At 33.5% G+C, this 25,123-nt stretch overlaps 1 protein-coding gene across 1 annotated transcript in view; it reads right to left on the reverse strand.

Annotated features, from left to right (window-relative positions):
- Nucleotides 1–4,755: 4,755 nt before the first annotated feature.
- The window catches only part of ABCB7 (ATP binding cassette subfamily B member 7), an 84,470-nt gene continuing 64,102 nt past the window's right edge, over nucleotides 4,756–25,123 (reverse strand). Inside the window, exons 6-13 of the mRNA XM_032474678.1 lie at nucleotides 24,832–25,006; nucleotides 23,741–23,898; nucleotides 23,005–23,168; nucleotides 22,720–22,849; nucleotides 19,489–19,660; nucleotides 16,653–16,756; nucleotides 14,726–14,833; nucleotides 4,756–8,066 (exon numbers count right to left, since the gene is read on the reverse strand). Of these exons, the coding sequence (XP_032330569.1) occupies nucleotides 7,851–8,066; nucleotides 14,726–14,833; nucleotides 16,653–16,756; nucleotides 19,489–19,660; nucleotides 22,720–22,849; nucleotides 23,005–23,168; nucleotides 23,741–23,898; nucleotides 24,832–25,006 (1,227 nt within the window). The 3' untranslated portion in view covers nucleotides 4,756–7,850. The remainder of the gene's footprint in view (nucleotides 8,067–14,725; nucleotides 14,834–16,652; nucleotides 16,757–19,488; nucleotides 19,661–22,719; nucleotides 22,850–23,004; nucleotides 23,169–23,740; nucleotides 23,899–24,831; nucleotides 25,007–25,123) is intronic.

Consider the following 25,123-nt stretch of genomic DNA (forward strand, 5'->3'; position numbering starts at 1 on the left):
CATACAGTTGTTCATAGTCTTTAGTTTGTTTTTTTTTACGTTTCTGTAAGATCAGTAGTGATACTCTTTTATTCTTTTAGTAATTTGAGTCTTCACTATTTTGCTAGTGCTCCATCTAGTTAAAAGTTAATGATTTTGTCCATCTTTCCAAAGAACCAACCCGTGATGTTAATTTTCCCTATTAATTTTATATTCTCTATTTCACTAATTTTTGCTCTAATATATTTTTTTCTTCTGCCTGCTTTGGGTTCAGTTTCTCTTTTTTCTAGTTTCAGGCAGAAGTTTAGGTTATTGATTTGAGATGTTCCTTCTTTTTAAATATAGGTATTTCCAGCTATACATTTCCCTCTAATGTCAATTTTAGCTGCATCCCATGTCTTTGTTGTTTTCATTTTCATTCATCTCAAAGTATTTTCTAATTTCCCTTGTGAATTTTGACACATTTAAAGTGCCTAATTTCTTTCTGAAGTCCCCAAGCTTTTCTCCCTTATTACTGATTTCTAATATATTGTGGTCAGAGTACTTTCTTTGTATGATTTCAGTCTTTCTATTTATTGAAATTTATGGCCCAGCATATGGCCTATGAAGAATGTTCCTATGCACTTGAGCAGAATGTGTATTTTGCTGTTCAAATCTTCTATTCCTTTGTTGATCTTATGTCTAGTTGTCCTATTCATTATTAAGTGGGTCTTGAAATCTCCCACTGTTATTGTTGAATTGTTTCTCTTATTTCTGCCAGACTCTGATTCATCTATTTTGAGGGCTTCTTAAATGCATATATGTTTTAAATCATTGTATCTTCCTGAGTGAATCTTTAATCATTATGAAATGTCCCTTTTTATCTTTTGTAATACTTATTTGTTTTAAAGTTAAATTTGTCTGATATTAGTATCAACATTCCAACAGTTTTGTGGTTTGTGCTTGTATGGTGTATATATATTTTTTCCATCCTTTTACTTTCAACTTACTTTGACTATGAAGTGCTTCTCCTATAGACAGCATATCTGTTGAATCAATTTGTGTCTTGATTTTTTATTCAACCTGACAATCCCTGCCTTTTGATTTAACTAATTCGTATTTAATGTTGTTATTGATATAACTGGGCATATTTCTCCCATTTTGATTTTTTCCTGTATGTCTCATGTCTTTTTTCCCCATTCCTTCATTATTGCCTTCTTTTGTATTAAGTGGATATGTTCCAGTGTAACATCATGATCCCTTCCATATTTTAAGTATATTTTAAAGTTATTTTTTTTGGTGGTAGTTCTAGGGCTTACAATATACATCCTAACTTACCAGAATTTATTTCATATTATAGATAAGTTCCAGTGAAATATATAATATAGAACATTTATTCCTATATAGTCCTTTCCATCCCAGCCTTTTTGTATTATTATATATATATATTAGATCCATATGCTGTAAATTAAACAATAGTTATAATTATTACTTTATATGATCTTATATCTTTTAAAACAGCTAAGAGGAGGGCAGGTGTATATTCAAAATTTGTTATATTAACCATCTTATGTATCATTTTTGGCTCTCTTCATTTGTTCTTGTAGATTCTAAATATCATCTGATATCATTTCCTTACTTCAAGACAGCTTTATTTCCACCTCCAACAGAAGAATAATACATATAGTTTCATGTGGTTGCTTTCTAAGTTAAGAGATTTGTCTCTTAAGAGAAGAAAGAAGAAACATACAATTATACTGTCTTTTACAAGTACCTGTATGAGTATCTTTATTGGTGCTTTGTTTTTTTATGTGGATTTGAATTACTGTCCTTTGTCACTTGCTTTATGTTTGAATAATTTCCTTTGTGTTTCTTATAATATAGGTCTGCTAGCAATGGACATTCTTTTTATTTATCTGGTAACATCTTTATTTCACCTTGATTTTTGAATGAAGTTTCACCAGCTAATCATGTTGGGGTTTCCTTGTATGTGATAAGTCATTTTTCTCTTACTGCTTTCATGATTTTTCTCATCTTTGGCTTTCAACATTTGACGAACATGTGTTTGTGTGTGGAGCTCTACACACCCAGACACAATACTGGGAGTTTATCCTACTTGGTGTTTGTTGGGCTTCTCTGATGTGTAGATTTATATTTTTCATCAAATTCAGGCATTTCCATCCATCTTCTTCAACATTTTTTTCTGCTCCATTCCTCTCCTCTGGTACTTTCATTATGCATATGTTGGTATGTTTAATGGTGTCCCACATTTCTCTGAAGTTATTTTTCTTCATTACTTTTTCTCTCTGGTCTTCAGATTGTGCAATTTCTATTGATCTATCTTCAAGTTCACTGATTCTTTCCTCAGTCACCTCAAATATACTATTGAGCTCCTCTAGTAAATTTTCCATTTCATTTATTAGACTCTTCAACTCCAGGATTTTCATTTGGTTCATTATTTTTAAAAATAATTTCTATTTCCTTATTGACAAATCTTTGTCTGCTACATTCACCATCTGGGCTTCTTTTAAGGCAATGTTTATTGCCTGTTCCTCCCACCCCACTGTGTATGGGTGACTTTCTTGGTTCTTTGCATGTTTTATAAATATTTTTGTTATAAACTGGATATTTTATATAGTATTGTAACTCTGGATAATGATCCTCTTCCTATGGGGGATCGTTATTTGCTTATTTTCTCTGTAACAGTGCGCAGCCTGATGTTCTCTCTCTTTCAGTCTAGCTAACTAAAGGTTGCCCCTGGGTCAGCATAAAGCAATTACTGGTCAGTGATATTTTTACCCTTTAACACTGGATGTGTGTGTGTGCTTGGAAGCTGCTATCACAGTTCAGAGAGGTTAGTTTTGACCCATGTTCAGCCAGGGACTAGGAGCTTGGAGGTTCCTTCTCTGTTCTGAGAAGGCACATCCATGGAATAGACATGTTCTTCCAGATTTTCAAGGATGAGTGTGTTTTTATTTTTAAGACTGAGTTCTTAGGAGTTACCTTTGGGTTAGAGAAACTTATTATTCAGTCAGTATTTGGTCAGGTTCCTTGTGCCAGGGAAGGTGTTGCCATGTATTGATGAGTCTGCACATACTGGGAAATGCTTTTAAGTCTGTCCCACATTCTGCTCTGATTGCCCTGAGTGGGTGAAGCCCAGCACACGCACACAGCATTTTCAATCTCCAAGGTTGACTGTGCTCCCAGGAGGGTTCGTCTGGGCTCCCTCTTACTAGTAAACTTTGGGTGCTCTGCTGCTTTGCTTGCACCAGCTTCTCCTAATTGCTCTCCACCAAGATTCACATTGTTTTTGACAATGTCCTTAGGGATGGAGTTCTCCAAGCTCTGTTTCTATGCCTTCCCCTTTGGAAAGAACCTCTGCATTACTGAACTACAGCTGGGGGCACAGGGCCCAGAATGAAACCACCATTCTATGAGTGGGCACCACGGCATGGTGGCAGTTCCTGGTATTCTTGGTTTTCCTTTCCTTGGGTGAAATCTCCAAACTTTTGAGTTAGCTAGGGTGGAAAAATTCACAGCCCCAGTATTCTCAGCCTGTGCATGGAGTAGTGCTTCCACCCTAAGAGTGGGGGCTGGATTGTGGAAGGGAAGGGATCTCCAGTCCTCTTGGCTGTGCCTGCTTGTTAAAGTTTTTGCAACATAGGGTTGGGGAGATGAGAAATGCTGGCAGCTATCTTGCCAAGGTGAAACCACAGGCCCAGAGTAGGAGCTGGGGAAAGAGGGAGACTTACCTTCTCCCAATATCTTACTACACCTAACCAGAATAGAGCACCCAGGATAGAGCTTCTATAACACAGACCTGGGGGTGTGGAGAGCATGCACGTAATTCCTTAAATGCCATGGACTCCTGCTGTTCTTACTGAGATTTAATAGGTTTCTTAAATGAATGTTTCTCCATTTGATATATGCACTTTGGACAATTTCTAGATACTTTAAGTGACTGTTCTTTTAAAAAATAATTTTAACCAGTTAAGTTGTTGCTTTGCTGGGGAGAGGGTCTACCAAGTCCCTTACTTTACCATTCTGGATGTCTTACCCTTCAATATATTTTTGAACATAACTTCTCAGTGGAAATGTGGTTCAGCAAAAAGAAAAATGGATTGGGTGTTAGAACCCAGAATTTTTATCCCAACTTGACTATCAGCAAGTTCAGCGACTTCTGAAGTTCAGCTTCCTCATTTGTAGAATGAAGATACTGTATTAACTAAATTCCATCCAACTCTAAAATCCTATGATTTTATGAAAGAGAAATGGAATAGGTCAGAATAGGTCAGCAATGAAAAACATTCTACTGCAGCTGTGAGAACAGGAAATATACAAACAATTCACTGCCTTTTTCTAACCAAAAATGTTCCAACCTAGGTTTAATTAGAGAATGTACATCATTTCCAACTCTACCTAGCTAATCAAAATGCTAATTTAATGCATGGTTTGCAGTCAAGACATTTTCCCACCCCAAAGATTTCCTTTCTAATCATTAGAACTGAGAAACTGGGGGCAACACGAAGTTGCCTTTCACTGATTGGTCATTAAAAACGTAACAGCTTAATGTTAAGTGAAAGCACTATAATTTGCAACCATTTTACCTATACTATGTGCATTGCAAAGTTACTTTTTCTCTGAGAGAATACCAAGTTTTTACCTTCTGCATAAGGCTGTAAGGCCATACTCCCAGAGTGTCTATTAAATTGCCTACACTTACGTGGAGTGTGTGACTAGCAAAATATCAATTCTCCCTATGCACTGCAGAAAAGAGTTGCTTCAATGGGACACCCATTTCTAGTCACAGAGACATAGTGTTTATTTAGTACTTATTAATCTGCACAGATTGTTTTAACAATAGAACTGTAGTAAAGGGCCTCCTTCGCTGAGTCATTTAGTCTTTACTAATCAGTTTTAACCAGCTTATTTGACTTAATATTGTCATTTACCATTCAGTTTACATTCAAAATCTATATACTCAAAGCAGGCAGAGAAGGGACCTTTCTATAATTTAAGAAAGCTGCCATTGCAAACATATTTAAATGCTTTCAACTACTAATCCACAATGAAATATCCTATGATAAAGCTACAAAGTAAGAGAGTTGTGAACATACTCTGGCAAAAGTTGCTACTGACACATCCAGCAATTAGGAAGGGTAGCGTGCGCAAAGTGATCCAGAAATAAGGAATCATAATCTTAAAATAACTTGCCTCTAAAGCAAAACATTTTTAACTAGCCATCTTCACAAACTGTGCTTTGTCAACATCTAAGGGAAAAGGTAAAATATTTATCTCAAGGTATAGGAAAGGTGCAAATCTGTGAAGACGAAAAATAATTTTTTTGCATATTTTGCAACTCAAAACTGCATATTTGAGTTTACCCAAATGCTAAGGCCTCTTTCTGATTCTCATAAGTGACCCTCAGAATTGAGCTGTTCAAAAATTTCCAAATGAGCCCATCTGCTCACCAAGATATTTCTATAATAAAAACCTTCAGGAAGGCATCTGGCCCAGTTTTTATGATCCCAAATTACCTTGGTTTCAATTTAATTTTTGTAAATTGGGATTCCCTTAGAAAGAAAGCAACATTTTCAATCTCAAAAATAAAGGGACATTAAGAAACAAAACTCTTATCACCTTGCTCCGTTTTCAGAGCCCATATTCCAAAATTGTAGCTTATTCATTCCAAGATGTTAAAAAAATGTTGCAACACTGATTTAGAAACTTATAAATTTTATACCTTTGTGTGAGTATGTACTATTGCAATGTAAAATTAGTATATTATAATAAATGCCCCTTTTCTTGACGTTTCCTCTCAGTGAATCAACCTAGGAATCTTTCCTTTCATTTTAATTTGTCTATTATGTCACCGTATAGAATCACCTTATTAAGATGGAGTTGAGAATATTTAAGAGTTAGTTACAGCCCTTACAATAAGTGTGTTTTTTAAGTAATTTAAGTTTTTATTAGTTGAAACTACTGGTTAATGACCACAATGACCCAATGGTCCAGAGACCACCTCCAGTCATATGAACAGATAATAGCTTCAAATCTTAGTAGGGAAATTTTCCCCACCCTAAAAACATTCCTATCCTTCTTTGACTAAATGTTTCCCGTATCACAGAATCCTTTACTTTGATTACCACTATTCACATTCAGAATGAATATTACTAATGATTACTTTGATCTTAACTGCTTGATTATGCAACTAAGCTAAATCTTTTCCATCCGCAATACTGGAAACGTATAGAAGGAATTAATAGAAGCAACATTTCTATCTCAACAAACCACATTTCTAATAATACAGCTGAGTTACTCAAAGGAGGTGGGTTTTTTCCCCCTCAGAACAGCAATATCTACGGCTTCAGAGGAAGAAATGTCCATTTCTTCCTATTTTGCAGTTGATTATCCATCTCAGTGTTAACTCCAACTCCAAAAGGAAGAGGCATCACTTATTCTGTTGTCAGAGACTAACCATAAAATACTGGCTTCAAGCTACTTATCAAATCACCTTTATATAACAAAACTGGACACCTGATTTAGGTAAGTTTAGATATCCACCTACTAATGACAATACAAAACAGAAAAAAGTTAGTCTCACCTATACCAAAGTATAATTTAAAACGCATTAAAATCATAGACCAACAACATAAATACTTTAAGACCTTTCCTGAGAAATAAAAATTCATTATATACAGTTATGTGGCTGTTCATGAGATACACAAGCTTTTCAAGTTGAAAGATTACTACCAAATTAAAGCAAATTTAAGTTGGAAAAGGACAGGAGCTTTCTAAGTGAATATATACCAACATTTTATTAATTATTTCTAGCAGGTAAAATGTGATTATTTTGTTTGGGCCCCTCGTTATTTCAAGCTTAAAAGAACTCATTAAACTACTGAGAAAGGAAGGGAAGACCTTCTAATAAAGTAATTCTGAAGTGTCAACACAGATTAGAGTCCTGATCACCTAAATATATATGTAATCGTCTCCTATTTGTTTAAACGTCATTAATAATTTTAAGTAGATGTTGCTTTATACACATGTATGAGTGTGTGCAGACACATGCATGCATGCACACATCACTTTTGGTTGTTCCTTTGTATAACTTCAGATAGCTAAAGAAATGCATTTAAGATGGAAATAGAAAAGGCAATTAACTTTCTAAGCTTTTTAGATCACTCCCAGTATGGTAACTCTCAAATTACATCAGGGTTTGTGAGTCTTAAAAGAGAAATGTATAAATTTTGGTCCAAAACAAAAGCAACACTTCATTTGGTGGAAAAATAGAATTCCCACCACTAGATGATAGTTATAATGCTGGTTAATGATGAAGAACATTCTACATACGAACATGAGACTCAAGGTTTTTCTTCATAAAAGTGTAACAGTGGCAAATAATTTTTAAATATATGTATAAATATCTATCATGGAAGTATTTAAATGAAGGACAGGAAGGAGTAACTGAATCTATACTGTCTTCTTTTTTTTTTTTAAGAAACAAACACTTCCTATCTAAATTGTCAGCCATAAAGGAGGTTTGAAAAACTACAAAAATTTGGAAACCAATCTGATTCATCTGATTATGGATATCAAATGGCTCTCAGCCCACAAAAATGGAAATGGGGTAAAGTCAAATAGTAACAAAAATTATGCTTTGATCACAAATAAGGCAGTAACAAGAAAATAATTTGGGGATTAAATACAGGTACTACATTAAATAGATTGTGAAAGATGTAAAACACAATTCCCCTTTGAAATAAATCTTACCTAAAAGAAGTATTATAGAAAGTGGGAATGTATGATTTTTTTTTAATAAAACAATTCTGCTTCAGTGCAAATGTGTAGTCAAGGAAAAAAAAGAAAGAAAAGAAAATGTTTCATGTCACTTAGCAGGAACAGTTTCCACAGCCTTTTACACTGTTGATAATTTCTTCTTGTAGTTTCTTCCTTTCCTCCTCTTTGGACACATTTTCTTTCTTTGCATCCCATTTGGGGTTATCATGGTTCTGCACACGGCTGCTCTGTGTATGCCACATTTCTGAATAGATACTGCCAGGGTTAGCAAGCAAACCCTGGTGGGTACCACGTTCAGCTACCTTACCCTAATAAGCAAAAACAAGAGAAACATAGAGAAAGTCATATAACTAGCATAATAACTGACAATACATAATACTTCCTAAGCAAGGGATTTCGAAGGATTTGCATTCATTAAAATACCTCTCCCAATTCCTCATCATAGCATAAATGGGGAAAAAATTGAGATAGGAATGCTTTCTTCACTGTTGAGCTATCAGTCCAGTGAACAAACAAAAAGCTATGAAAATTTCACATACCATAAACCATTTCACTTAAAGGAAATAAAACTTGAATATTTTATTTTTCATTTTGAAGAGCAGAAAAGTCAGGTAAAGATTTTCTAAAGGTGATATTTTCTGTAATCAGTAAATATTTAAATCAAAAGCACTGTTATTTATATAGGGATTTAAAGGATTTAAAAATATTATCCCAAAATCCTTACCTGTACTTTGAAATAAAAACGATTTCTCCATGAAAAGTTTACTTCTTCCAGCAGCTATTTTTGTTAACAATCACTATTAAACTTAACATTGCATAAATTTGGTATCAATTCCAAAACTCTAACCCACAATTAGTCACTTGATGGCTACTGTTAAACATGTTGGGAGACAAAAGGAATTCTGTCACTTTTACTGGTATTCCTGGTGATAGCATCTTTACAAATATACCCTTAAACAAAATAACTGATATTTGTCTGTGCCCACTTCAGAGTGGTTAATTTAATTCTCCTCTTGATTGCTGGCTAGGCAGTCTAAGAACTACTTTGCTCAGCTATTTGGATTCCTCTGGATCCTGCACGTAGCCCTCAACCTTGGTGTGTGTGGACCACTTCACTGGCACAAAAGTCCCCATGATTATGTATTTTATACTTTTCTATTTACCACTGTAAAAAAACAAACAAAATAAAATTCTGAATGCACAGACATAGAAAACTAACTTATGGTCACCAAAGGGCAGAAGGAGTAGGGAGGGACAAATTAGGAGTATGGTATTAGCGTATACAAACTACTATACGTAAAATAGATACAAAGGGTTTACTCTATAGCACAAGGAATTATACTCAATATCTTGTAATAACCTATAATGGAATATAATCTGAAAAAGTGAATCATATGCTATACACCTGAAACTAACACAGTACTATAAATCAACTATATTTCAATTTAAAAAATCCTCAATGAAAATCACACCAAAAAGTATTAGAAAGAATGTAATTATTTTTGTAGAAAAACCAATTAAATAAATCACAAAAAAGTTATCCTGCAATAAAAATGTATAAAATTATTTTTACTTATATCAAAGCATAAATATACATAGCTTAAAAAGCTAGGTAATAATTACAAAGCTTATAACAAAAAAATAGTCTTTTGTCTCCTGCTTCTCCACCCTTGTATAGCTCCTTCTTATCCCCAAATTCATAGTTACTTCTTCTGGTATTTACACACAGATATACATATTACTGAGATTCAGCACTCTTATACTATTCCACATTCCCACTGTCTCATTCTTCACTTTCCTAGTAACATTGGTTATATCACAAATGTTTTTAAGTTAATATACAATGTTTACTTTATCATTACTATGTAAGTGTTACCTGTTGAGCCAAGTAGGTACTAGAATTTTATATATATTTTCTCGTAATTTTCCTGGACTTAATAACTGTCTTTCCATTTGCTTAGTTTTCTATGTCACTATTGGTAATTCTCCCTAAACTTTATTCCAGAATTATAAAGCCTGTCTGAATAGTATTTTTCTCATAATCAACTAGATCAGGTAATCTGTTCTTTAGTTTTCCCTACACGAGAGATATTCCACTCACAGCTTTTAGGTTCTTTTCTTTATCCTCAATTCTAAAATTTTATGATAATCTGCTTGGTGGTTCTTTCTTTTTTCCCCTTTCCATTCATTGTGGTGGGTACTTGGTAGGCCTTTTCAATCTGGAAACTCATGCTCTGAAGTTCTGGACATCTGGCAGGTATTATTCTCTGGTAATTTCCTTCCCTTTTTCCTATCCTCTCTTTCTAGAACAACCAGAAGTTGGATGTTGGACCTCTTAAACTAATTCTCTCATTTTCTTATCTTTATTTTATTTTTGTTCTACTCTTTGGAGATTTCTTTGACTTTACTTCAGCAATGACATTTTTCATTTGCAAAATCTCTTGTTCTCTGGTTGGTCCTTTATTTCGGCCCCCATTTTACTGGCTTTTTTTTTTTTTTTTTTAAATAGAGGAACTGGGGATTGAAACCAGGACCTCATGCATGCTAAGCATGTGCTTTACTACTGAGCTATTTCCCTCCCCTTACCACCTTCATTTTAAATTTGAAATGTTGCACGAATGGTAACAATGAACACCTATATACACTCCTCCTAGGTTAGCAACTGTTATTAATTTTTCCACATTTGCTTTCTCTCACTTCATCCTATCTCTAAATTCACATTACTTTTTGCTAAATCATTTAAGAATGAGTTGCAGACATCATTCATTTCATCCCTACATATTTCATTAGCATGTATTCCTGAAAACAAGGACATTCTCCTACATGACTAGAATACAACTATATCATACCCAAGAAAAGTATCTAATATATAGTCCATATTCATATTTCACTAACTATCCCAATAATATCCTTTATATATATGTATTTTTTCCCATTCAGGATCCAATCAGGATCAACACACTAAATTTATAACTTTCCTAATCTGTATGAGTTTGTGTGACACTGACATTTCTAAAATGTCCAGGCTTGCTTTTTAAAGAATGCCTTTCAAGTTGTTTTTGTCTAGTTGTTCCTGATAATTAGATACAGGCTAAACATTTTTGGTAGAAATACAATATAGATGATGTTTCCTCAGTGCATCATATTAGGAGGAACATATCAGTTTTGCTCCACAATTAATGATACTAAGTTTGATCACTTGGTTAACAGTAATGTCTACCAAATTTCTCTATTTTAAAGGTACTTTTTCTCTTTGCAATGAATAAGTAATCTATGGGTTATCCTTTCAAATTATTCCCTAATAGTTTTTCACCATATGGTTTTAGCAACTAATGATGATCCTTATCTGAATCAATTATTACAATGGTGGTTGCAAAATATGACTTTCTAAATTTATCATTCCTTCTACATGTGTTAGTTGGCACTCTTTTTTATTGAGTTATAATTAACATACAATATTATATTAGTTTCAGGTATACAATGCAGTGATTCATTATTTTTATGCATTATGAAATGATTACTTCAATAAGACCAATTATCACCCATTGTCATACAAAGTTGCTGTATTATTGAGTATATTCCCTTTGTGTACATTACATCCCTGTGACTTAGTTTGTATCTTATAATACTCTTCACCTATTTCATCCATCCTCCCCACCCTCTCCCCTCTGGCAACCACCAGTTTGTCCTCTGTACCTCTGAGTATGTTTTTGTTTTGTTTGTTCATTTGTTCTATTTTTTAGATTCCATATATAAATAAAATCATATGGCATTTTTCTCTGTCTGACTTATTTCACTTAGCATAAGGTGTATCTCCATGTTGCTGTAAATGGCAAGATTTCATTCTTAAAGAAGAGCTTTCCCTTTCTCCATGATACTTTAAAAAAAGTACCATTATGGAATTACACATTAGTTTTTTACTCAATGTGTTGTAATTCATTAGTAATGTTATTCTTTTAGATGTTCAAATTATCCCACATTTGGCCAGTGGGAAATCGTTCAAAATGGTTCCTGTGTCCTGGTGATATGTCTTCATTAACTTTCCTGCTCCAGATATGGAGTCAATCATTCTCCAAGAAGTCTTAGTTACTTTTAGTAAGGGACAATATTTAGTGTCCAAGATCTAGGTGCTTGTTATACTCATTGCTACTGGGATTTCATATGCTTTTTTTTTTTCACTGAACAGAGTTAGGAACTCTTTCTTTTTCATCATGAACTCATATTGATAATTCTGTTCCAATATAACATTACAAGGTTCCTCTTCTTCTCTTATTCCATATTTGTATCTTTCTTCTCCCAAGTAAGACCACTATTTCTCAAAAACATCTATATATTTACTCATATGCTCAGTCTTATAATATACACAAAATAGTTTCAAAACAGCTACTCCCATGCTATTACCAACAACAAACTTACAAAGTTCAAATTTTCTTTTAGTTATTTTTATCCTTATAATCTATTCCACCAAGGGTAAATAATCAGAGAAATGTGTTCAAAGGTTACTTGGGTTAATTCCATTTTTCTTCTGCACTGTTATGTTATCGATTTGTTATGCAGTTGGTTTAACTTTTTTCTGTTTGTATTCAATTTCTGATTTCCCCCATCCTTGTTGATTTTAAATTTTTTGAATATATAAAAACAGTAGCATGGTTCAAAAGTAAAAATAATACAAAAAAGTATAATCAGGAAAGTCTTATTTCCTCCCCTATGTCCTCTACCCCTTTTTATCCCCATCCTGTAGGTAACCAATGCCTTTAGTTTCTGGTTTATCCTCTCAGAGTTTCTTTTTGCAGAAATAAGTAAATACATGTATGTTCCCCCCCGGCCATACTCCTTGCAAAAGGTAGCATACTATTTATTCTTTTGCATCTTTCTTTCTTTCACTTAACAACATCCTAGAACTCATGCCATGTAAGTCTTCTTTATTTTTTTTCTTAACAGTATTTTTCCTTATTATAGAAATGCTATATTTTCCAAGACCTCTGATGATACTAATTATATTTTTAAGTTTTCTTTTGCTCTCTACATTGTCTACAGTTTTTATTGTTTTTTCCTGCTTGTTTTAGAAGTCTTCCTTTATTATCCACTGACACTTAAGAATACAGTATTAAAAAAGCTGACTGGAAGCTCTATGTGCATGGGAGTGGGGGTCTCAATTGTTGGATTTCATTATAGGATGATCACATGGGTGCCTGGTTATTTTATTGGAGCCATCAAATATGAATATCTTTTTTTTATTATACAAATATCTTTTTTAATGCAGCTACTTTTGTTTCTTCAGAGAAGAATCCTCTATCTGCTAAGGGAAGGAGTGGTAACAGTAGAAATAATTGGTTGGCAAGGTTCTTAGGGCCAGGGGCGAGAGAGGGTCTGTAATCTTATCCTTTAGTATGTTTTGATTTCCAGTTATCTTATCCTTTAGTATGTTTTGATTTCCAGTTAATCTCATTTCTCTTTGTTAATGTGTCTGGTAATTTTCTTGTGTCCAGAGCCTGTCTGATTCAATTTCCTGACATGCAAACCTCCAATCTCTTGCCAAGACTGGGAAGGGGCAATCAACAGGTTGCAGCAGGTGAGGAAGGGCCTTAGGAACTCTATTTCTTATGTAGACTTAATATTAATACTACAAGGGACTGGTGACAGAACACATGAGGCTATATTAGTTTCACTAGAAAATAAAAATCTCTAATCTTCATAATCAAGAAATTACAAAACCAACAAATTATAAACATAAAGAGATTTTAGATACAAATGATATGATCAATCCAAACCCCAAGTGACAATATTATGATATAACTGTATGGATACGGTGAACCTCCTGGCATGAGGCAGGTAAGCACATGCCTGTTAAAGTACTTTAACACTTTATAACAAAGGGCTATATATACAATTGGAAAGTTCAGTAAAAAGTACAAAAGAGCAGATTTTATTTCAGATTCTTGAACAGCAACGAGATAACAAAATATATTTACAAAATTTCCCATTTAAGACATTCTGGAACAGTTATACTGAAAAAATCTGTTTTTTAATGAATGTTAGCATTTATTAACAAACCAACAAAAAGACCTAGGGTCTCAAGTGCATAGGTAATGTATAAAGGAAATAAAATATATACTACAGAGCTCAACATCCTATGAAAAATTTTAGTGGCATAAAGAATTCTATCTCAATATAGAAAGTATAAGAGAATGCTTCTTCTCTATTAACTCCCAGTACTAAGGCTTTCAAAAGGATAAAGAAGTGAAGGTTTATTTATTAGAAGGGAAAAATAATCATAGAAAAGGCTGAATGGGAGGTGAAAAACTAAACACTGTTAGAAAAAATCAAATACTAAGCAGGTGGGGATATGATATCCTTACAGAGAGGGGAAAAGAAAAACTATTACAATTTTCAAATCTACCAATCACAACAGTGGCACTCTGATATGTTCAGAACATTTAGATAATACATTCTTACAGTAATTTCCTCAGAAGAAATAAAGTAGGTTGCTCTTTTCCTTACTTTCCTCATGAGGAAAAAGATAAAATAAAAATGGCCATGTTTGACAATGACCACTTCATTTTATGGTAATTTTCCTTTAGTCATCAATGGTATGTGTAGGTATTAGAAAAATTTAAATATAAAATATGGCAAAGACACTGAGCAAAGATTCTGTACAGAGCAAAAATGAATATAGAAAAATTATTTTATATACATACTCTTTAAAACTGTTTCTACCATATGAAGGATTTAATGTTTTCCTCATCTAACTTTGCTTTTAAAACTTTAATAATGAAGAGTGAGTTAATACAGTTTATTCATTTTTGGAAGTGGCATGTATTATTTCTTATCAAAAGGAGGTAAAAACGGAATCCTAGCAGGATTCAATCTTATTCAAAGAACACAAATTCTGTTTATTTAAGTTGCTTGTGTTTGTAACAATTCCTAATGTTATTCAAATACTAAACTTTAACATTAAATCTCTTACCTGGTCCAAGACAATGATTTCATCTGCATCAACCACTGTTGACAATCTGTGTGCAATGAAAATAGAAGTTCTGTGCTTGACTGCATCCCTCATGGCACCAAGAATAGTCTGCAAGTTTGACAAGAATAGTAGGAAGGAAAAAAAAATCTATCTATTAGGTAAATGTAAATTAAAATAGTCATACATTTCTTAAAAGAATAAATAAAATGCCAGTTAATTTTATATTATATAAATTTTATACCACTACCAATATTTTACCTAATCTAATAATTACAAAGAAGAGAAGAAAATCAATCAAAAAGGGAAGGCAAATATGACCACATTATCATGGAAAAAAATAGCTTTAAGATAGGCAACATTTCTTCAAATTACAAAGTTTGGGAGAAGATGGATATTTTCTATACCAAAAAGCAAACAAATAAATACCGATGATGAATCCACTGATATCAAGAGCATTGCCAGATATGATGTTTACCTGGCCAATGAAAGCAAAAATAAAATGAGGAGGGACTCAAGTGATAGGATGCAGAAAATTTAAAAAAATCAAGAAAAGACAGGAGATGCAAAGGGTACAGGAGCATTTGCTTTTCCTTAGTTCAAACTCAGAGGACAGGAACGGCAACAAAGACAACTAACTGTGCATGTTTAACTTGAGGAAACTTCTTTTTCAAAAGCATTCTGACTTTTTAAGGCATTCTAGAAAATACATTTTTGTTTACTGCCTGTAAAATGTAAGAGAGTTGTATATATATTCAGCTATACTTGGAAACCTGAGTCTAAGTACAGCTAGCTAGATGGAAATAGCAGCGTGGGGGTGGGGATATACCTAATGGCTTCCGACAGTTATTTCTAAACATTGTATTTATTAAAGGAATAAAATTATCAGGAATAGATGGTTACCCAGGAAAAGAAGACTGTTTATTTTCTAGGGCAGACTGAAAATCAAGTGCAGGGCCAATTCTAAGAAAAACTGTGATGTTTGTGGGGACTCTTCTTCCTTACTCTCAAGAACTTAAACTGACATTCTACTGATGCTCTGAACCTTTTAAAATGGTCCATTAAAACCTACTAAATCTTCTGGTAACTCATTCCCTTGGGAGGGGGTGTTTCTTTGCTGGCAATGAATGGGTTATGCTCTGTGAGATAATAAAGATATGTGACTCAAATAATGACTGTTGTTAGGACTTTTAGTTTGTCATAAATGTGGATGACACATCTTTAGGTATAAAGTTCTTGTAAGCAGATTCCTATTCTGCCTACAAATGGAGTCTGGTGCAGCTTAAGGCTCCCTTTAAATATAAAAAATTCTCATGCTAAACAATTCACTTAGAAATTAAACTATTTCAAACACATGGCAGATCAAACAGTATGCCCTGAAACTTAACTCTGTAGGCAAATATATGTCATACCTGCTGTATATCAAAATTAGGCCTATCTTTCAATAATAGGTTTTTACTATATATTCAAGTAAAATGTAGGTGAATGGAGGCAACTGACACCACCAACCGATCTTTAGTTCTACATTAAGGGGATTTGTTCATGAAGTTATGATTGCTATTAAGACTTTGGTATTTAATACCAAGATGTTATGAAGTCTAATGTAGTTGCTGGGTAGTACCACAACATCACTGTCATGACATCTTAGTGCTACAATACTTGTGAAATGAATATAAATTGATACCAGCACTGCAGGCTGTGTATGCCTGACCTGCACCTTAGTGAGTTGCTCCATGATAAGGGAAAGGTTTTCTGGTGTGCACACAAACATTTACATGATCTGTTTTAATAGGCGTTAAGTGGTAAAAGCAGAAAGACTAAAACCTTCTTCTTTTGTCAACAGATGAGGTGAATATAGTCATTTTACTGACACTTCCAAAGAAAAAAGTTAAGCAATGTTGAAGAGTTTTATGTTTTCATCATTATTTACCTCTTCAGTAATTGAATCTAATGATGAAGTGGCTTCATCATAGAGAATGACTGGGGGGTCTTTCAAAATGGCTCTTGCGATTGCTACTCTTTGCTTTTCTCCTCCTGGTAAAGAAAATTTTTAGTTTAAGAAAGCATAACATAAATACATAATTTATGTTTCTAGTATTTCCACTGATTATAAACCAAGTAATACTTTCAACGTTTACCTTTACTCCTGATTCCTGTTCATTTTACTCTGTTATAAGTCTTAAGTTAATATATGATATCCTTTGACAAACCATACTCCCTAGAACATAAATGTAATTCTGGATTCTGACTTCATGGCAGGCAAAAAGAATGAGGAGGGGAAGTAACAATTTTGATTCCACATTTATTCCCCTCACCAGAAATATGCTCATTACATATGTTACTTTACATGTACTTTATATTACTTCCCAATGAGCAGCAACCTCAGATAAAAAAATTTTCAGTATTAGAGAATCAACAAAGCCAAAAACAAATTCAACATCTAAAGCCTGAAAACTTGAAGACATTTAACTATGAATATCTAAATTTATCTCTTAACATAAAAAGTAACATTCAGCCAGTATTCACAAAGATTTGGGTTTTTTTGACATAAGCTATTATTTTCACAGCACTCTTCAAAGTTAAGGCTATATACAGGAATCTCTTATTTCACCTTAGTTATTTGCTATGGGTCTTTGGCATAGCAAAATTTTAATACAGAGAGGAAACAGAGACCCACAAAGGTTAACTGATTTGCTCAAGGTTACAGAGCAAGTTCCAGAGGAATCTGGAGTAGACCTGATTAATGCCCAGTTCAATGCTCTTCCTTTCACAATGTACAAGCCCACAATTATTCCTAAATATACTTTAGAGAACATAAAGCAATCCTTCACTGGGACTCTTGCAGGTCTAAGGCCATCAATCTTACATAAAACTATGGTTGGAAGTACCAAAGATGGTGTTTTGCTGAATATGTCCCTTTTGGCATCTTTTCTTGTCTGTTATCCATTAATTTATCAATGTCCAAAAAAATCTGTATTTTTCAGCATCAGTAACCTCTTCAGGCAACAATCTCTACCTGTTGATTATCTGGTACACCAAGTATTATTTCATTTATATCTGCTCTGCAATTATTACCTTCAACCCGTCAGGGGGGCTCCTTATGTCTAATATTAGTGAATGAGTTTATATGCATACTATCCACACTCTTCCTCATTTCATAAATTCAAATTTCTTCTATCAAGGCAGGCACTGTGCTAGAAATAACTGCTTACCTACCTAGCAACGCAGGAGCAGAAAGCTCTAAAAGAAGTGGATACTCAGAGGGAGAACCAGTTTTCACATGTTTCCCAAATTTCTAGTGGAAACCAATCCAGTTTCAATTCTATTCAATAGAATTTTAGAACTTGGAGAAGAAACATTTGCTTGTTCTCTACCAAAATTATTAGCATAGAAGCTAAATTATACATTGCTGGTCTTAAGAGGTCTGGTTGAAAGGAAACAGGTATCAGGTAAGAATAAATTTTCCTTAACCACTCCTACCTTCAAAGGCATACAGAGAGGAAAATAACAATTGGAAAATGGGATGCAGCATAGCTATCTGAAGCAAAATCATGTTTTGAGAGGTCTTGTCTGTATTATGTGACCAATAGAGAAACTCTAGAATTAGCCAAATGGATAAATAATCTGAGGTGTGGGCTAGTTAGTTGGAAACTACTCCTGTGAATAGCAATGGTAAAGTATAAAGGTGGACTGGAATGATGCAGGCATTTTATACTACCAGCTAATGACCAAACAGCTACCACAAACAAACTTAATTTGAAAATAATCTTTGCTTAACGTTTTCTAAGCCTAGATCAAAACTTTCTAATAGACAGAAAATTCCTAGAGAGGAGGTCCCTTTATGCTTCATCTTTTTTAACTCTCAAATCATTTAACATAGTAGCCTGCACACAGTATGTACCTAAATCAATGCTGTGAATAAAGGAAGGCAGTTTGAAGAGAAAACGGGGATTTACTAAAGTTCATGCAGAGTAATCTTCATTCTCTTTTTCTTTACCCCCATACCTAATCTATAGATTTCCTCCCCAAACTAAATCAGAATGAAGAGTAAATGAAAAGTATGCAGTATGTTTATATGAGTTACATTAATACTTTCAGGCATTAGATATCTTTATACTTTTGGAATTCAAATCATTTGGGGCAAAGAAACATTTTTATGGATCATCCAAAAATTCACTCATTTTAGGATAATTCATTATTAAACCTAGTAATTTCATAATTAAACACTCAAATTAAAATGTACAAACTCTAAAATTTACTTGGCCACTGAACCAACAAGGACATGAAAATGAAGTTGGCTGTAAGGAAAGTACAGCAGTTAGGTATATCAATTGTAAGGAGGTCTAAATTATTGAAAACATCCCATAATGATCTAGGAGATTATGAGAAGATACACTATTTACTAGAAAATTCTCCCTACTCTTACTACTTTGCCATGTGAATAATAATCTTGGCTTTCCTTTAATAGTAAGATTATGGCTGATAAATTAACACTGATCTGAGCATGTATCAGCAACTTACTATTAAGTACTTACAGTGTTTGCAGCTACAAGCGAAAAAAAGAGACTTGCATGATTTGAGAACAGTTACTTCTGGGCATGTCGAATTATTTACACTGATGGACAGGAGACCGGGTACTTTGTCTAAAGTGACTGAATGAGCACTAGGTTTGTACTCTGTCTTTACACCTTCTACAAAATGGCTCTGACAAATAAAAGTTTGAAGGAAGTATGTAAGTGGAGGTCAGGTCTAAAATCTTCGATTACCTGAAAGCTTGAGTCCTCGTTCCCCTACTTGGGTGTTATATCCATATGGCATTCGAAGAATTGCATCATGGAGTCCAGCTAATCTTGCCACTGCATATACTTCCTCAGGTGAAGCATTGATGTTTCCATATAAGAGGTTGTAGTAAATGGTATTATGGAAGAGGACAGCATCCTGGAGCAGATTTATATATAAACACATACATATATTATGTTCATTATAAAAAAAATTCAAACAATAGTAAAGACATAGAGGCACAAAGAGTAAAACGTGATTTTACCCTTTCATCACCCCCTCATGCCTATAATCCTATTTCCCTCCCCAGAGTTAATCACCATGACAACTTGTTGTGTATCATTCCAGACTTTTTCTGATGCATTTATATGCCTAAATATACACTTTTCACCTCCAACACAAGTGGGGCCATACTATTATTCACAAATTGCTGTTTTCACTTAATATATCTTGGTGACTATTCATGTCAATAACAAAAACCTATCCCATTCTTTTTAACAGTTGTATGATACCAAGAATGTATCATATTTATCTTATCCATTCCTCTATTGATGGATATTAATATAGTTTCCAAATTTTTGCTACTATAAACAATATTGAAGTAAAATATCATTGTATATTATGATTTTGTACACCCATGTATTTCTGTAAGGATTCCAGAAGCAGACTGATGAGTTAAAAGGTAAGCACCCATTTATCCTTTGATAGTATTGCCCAACTGTCTTCCACAAATGCTCAAATAGCATACACACCAATCAATAGTGTATGAAAGTGGCAGGTCCTCATATCTTCAACAACCCTGGATATTAGTAAGTGTTAGTTGTTGCTACTTTTAAGGGTAAGATGTGCTCTTTGTTTAAATCAGCATCTCCCTAATTAAGAATAAAGCTGAATATGTTTTCATATGTTTCTCAGCAGCTTTTAAATTGGACTTAAAACATAGAAAACAAAGAATTTATGTACTATAGGTTTTTCTGGAGAAAGTTCACTACAAGTATTCATTTGATATTTCAACTTATTCTGACATGGCACATTAAAGCTTATTTACTTAAAGTGAGCACCCATCTCACACTTTTCTTTCAGTCTCCAATGGTTGAAAGGCAACAGTTAGTAAGATGACATAAAATGACTCTATTAGCTCACATTAACCAGGATACTCAATTAAGATCTCCTTTAACATCATAATCAGCCCCAGAGTTTCAGATATTATTTCAAAGAATATTTTAATAATTTTTACACCTACTACTAATATAAAATTTTCTTGTATTGAGATAGTACTTAAACCCGATGAGCTTAAACTTCTACAAAGAGAAAATACTTATTTTAAAATATTTTATATTTTATATTTATATTTAGAAAAAAGTTAAGCAAATGTCAACTAGAAATTTTGAAAATACAAATATAAGATAAAATAAAAATTAATAATCCATAATCCCACCATTCAGCAATAACTATTAACATGTTGGTGTATTTTCTACAATCTTTTTTTCTCTTAACATGTATTCATTTAATATAAAATTGAGATGTTACATTTTGTTTGGTATCCTCTTTTTTAACAAACTTTGTATCTGAGTCTCTTTCCATGACACTCAATATTCTTTACAAACATGGTATTTATAAATGACTGTATGATATTTTATCTTATAATAATTTAACCATCTACTTATCGTTGGACTTTATAGTTTCCAACTTCTGTTATTATAAATAATGTCATAATGAACAGCTTTGCATATAAAAATCTGCTTACGTCTCTGTTGATTTCCTTACTAAAACTTACTATTAGCAGAATTACTGGAATAAAGGGTATAAATATTTTCCAGACTCTTGCTACTTATTGCCAATTTGCTCATCAGGAAAGCTATATATGTCTTCCAGCAAAATAGACTGGCCATTTTACACAGCTTTGCCCAAACTAGATACTATGAATTTTAGAATCTTTACCAATCTGATAGGTGAAAAATGGTATCCCATTGTTGATTTAATTACCAAGACTTCTAATGAGGATGAGCCTCTTTTCTTTCATTTATTGATCATGTATATTTTTCCTTAGTGAAAAAGTATTTTATTTTTCAAAAGGATGAGGATAATTGTTATACAGTCCAAGAGAATAGCAGGAATCAAGTTACATGGATGAGGACACTAAGCCCTAAGTAGCCACAGCCCAGAATTCAGTTCACTTGATATATGGTTTAGGTCACTGCTTCTCAACATATAGTCTACAAATCATCTCTGTTTGAATCACATAGAAGGCACATTCAAAAATGCAGGTTTATGGGGCTGACACGGCCCTCCTAAATCAGAACTAAGGTGTGTGAAAGAGAGTAGGAATTTCAATAATCGCCCTATGTGATTTCATACACATTAAATTTGGGATTCTCAGTGAAAGAAACGACAGGGCAGAATGGTATGTGCTATATCACCTGGGGGACCTTTTACAAGCAACATCACTGTCTGATCCCTTTCTTCAGTTCTTCCAGGGATTTGGTTCTGATTCTAGGCTGCAACTAACGCCCAGGTCTCTCTACTGGTTTTCAGCATAAGAAAAACTCACATCCTACAAGGTTATCTCCTTATCTTCTCAGATCTTACTCTGAACTTATGCTTCCCCCTAAAATTATTCAGCAAATACTTGTTAAATGCTCACTATGGGTCAGGCACTGTGCTTGGTACTAAGGGGACAGTGGTGAATAAGGTATACCAGCTTGAAGTTGGCAGTCAAACTGCCTTGTAATTTTTATAAATTTATTATGTCAAAAACTGTTCAAAATTAAAATAATAGTTTTCATTTACTGAACAATTATGTGATGGACATTGTACTTGGTGCTTTATACATATTATCTATAATTCATAATAATTCCATCCTATATGAAAAATGGTATCCTTATTTTACAGGAGACTGAGGCCTAAGACCATAGAACTTATAAAGGCTGGAGCAGGGCTTAGAATACAGTTCTGTATGATTCCAGTCTGGACTCTTTCCTCTATATTATGCTATATTTCTATGGATTAAAAAAACCCTTTCCATCATGAAGATTTTACATTCAGGGTTTTTTTTTTTTTTTTTTTTTGTCTTTTTGGTAACAGAATATGGCCTGTAGGGTCTAACACTTCCAACTTCATCAGCATATATTGACTCCATGGATTCAAATTATTCTAGTAAATGATCCACTAACCCAATAAATCTTCCCCCAAATAGGTTTTTTCTTTTTTGAAAATACCTGAGGTACCACTCCCACTGCCCTCCGAAGGCTTTCCAGGCTCACATCTTGTATATTTTGACCAGCAAGGTAAATGTTACCCTTTTGAGGCTCATAGAAGCGAAACAACAGCCTCACTATTGTGCTTTTCCTGAAATTGGAGACAAGGAAAGGTTATATAGCTCCTACTGGCACTAGGGAACCCCAATTTTAAACCACAAGTAATCATTTTATTATGATAAAAAATATTACATTGGGAATCATCAACAAATGATGCAGAATTTTATAAACAACTAAATTACCCACCCTGACCCACTACCTCCTACAATGGCCACTTTCTTTCCTGCAGGGACTTCAAAAGATATTCCACCAAGGACTTTTTGCCCCTCAATGTATTCAAAATGCACATTATCAAAAGCCACCGTAGCTGTTTGTGGTGTGATCTGAAGGGGGGATGCCATCACTTTGTCCTAGCAGGGAAGAGAAAAAAAAAAGCCACTTTACACACTGCCTAGAGTACATTATGCAAATAATTTTCTAATTCACAAAGAGAAAAAGGAAAATAATGAGGAAGGAGGAGGTTTATAAGTGGAGTTAGACCAGTTCCAAGCATGCTTTTAAAGATTTCCTTTTCTTACTCCTCACTGGTGAGGGGAAAAATTCTGAATGCTTTGATTTCTGATCAATTTGTTTTAGTGGGTAAGAGAGATGGTGGACAGGGGAGAAAGGAAGTTGAAAACGTGAGGAGAGGCAATCACATTTTATATCATTATTAGCAAAAGTAAATCAAGGGCAAGTACAAATAACTGAAGTTAACAAAGTTTAGTTTCTAGGTAGAGTATTCTTTGCTAATACTGTTAAGGTTTCTAAACATAGAAGTAAAAGCTATAACAACCCATTAATAATACACATGATAGTCCTAACTCCCACAAAAAAGATACTGATTTGCTAATGTGGTGATATAAGAATATTCCCCTTGAATAATCCTATCAATGGGATGATACTCATATGATTTTTAAAAAGTACTAAATAGATTACTTACTTTAATCCTGGTGTCTATCTTAAGTAGAGTAAACAAGGTGTTCATATCTATGAGTGCTTGTCTAGTTTCTCTGTATACAGTTCCCAGAAAGTTAAGGGGTAATGAAAGCTGAAAAAGCAGTCCATTCACCATTACTAAATCTCCAACGGTAAGGGTACCTTAATATGAAGTTGTAAAAGAAAAAAAAAGGATATTTTAGATGTCATGAACTTTTCCAGTTTAAGATAAGAGAAGTTTATAGTCTATTAATCTGAAATACAGTTCAAAATGTATATAATCAGCAACTCTTAGGCCTACTCAAATTTCAAAGCATTTTAATCCATGATTTAGGAATATAGTGAACTAGATACATGATAAGTGGAATGGGAAAAGCCCAGTCATACACTACATATAATATATAAGAAAAAGAGAATAGTTTAAGGACAGAAATGGAAGGCTGAAAACCTCTCCTTTCTTCCTAAGACACTAGCAAGTTCCTTGTAATACAAAATAGAATTTTTTAAAGTACATATTTAAAAATTGGAGCAAATAGTTATCATGATTGGGAATGATAAACTATGTATTAAGGTCACAGTGAATGAATGAATTGTAACTGAGTAGGCAGGTTACAGAAAAGAGGCACAGATATTTACTTTTGAAATGTTTTGCAAATGAATAACTAATAGAAAGATGAAAAGGTTACCAGTAATTTTTTAAAAAGACTGCTTGCACTTTAGTCATTTGCACTAAACACTAAATTAATTACATTGCTTTCCAGGTCTACAAGACAAAGTAGAAATATTAGATGCTAAAAAAAGTTACACCTAAAAGAATCAAGTTATAGGCCCACAAACAGTAATCCCAAACAATGACAGAACCACCACTAAACTTGCAGTGTTAAACAAAAGGAAGTTAAAAAATTATCATACAATCAAAAACACATATTCTGATACAAAAAGGAAAGTACTTTCCAAAGATATTATAGCACCTTATCGAATATGCTTTATAATTAAGACTAATATACATATCCTTTCATTAATCTTCATAACGGTTAAGTAAATCATCTACAAATGTGAAAACCACAGATCCATTACCTGCCACAATTCCCTTACCTGCCATAATTCCCTGACTGGCGAGCACCATAATGGCTGTTAAACCAATACTGAAAATAGCACTTTGACCAAAATTCAGCATAGCCAGAGTAGAGGTACTTTTCAATGAAGCAGTCTCATATGTCTTCAAAAATTCATCGTATCTTTGTGCTTCATAATTTTCATTATTAAAATACTACAAAATATACAAAAATAGTAACTAAATATAGGTGTAATTGGAATTTATTCCCTTAAGTAATTAGTATACTTTCCATGAGACTTTATGTACAGATACAATTTTGTACTGCGTACT

Source organism: Camelus ferus, chromosome X, assembly GCF_009834535.1.
Source record: "Camelus ferus isolate YT-003-E chromosome X, BCGSAC_Cfer_1.0, whole genome shotgun sequence".
NCBI classification, from domain to species: domain Eukaryota; kingdom Metazoa; phylum Chordata; class Mammalia; order Artiodactyla; family Camelidae; genus Camelus; species Camelus ferus.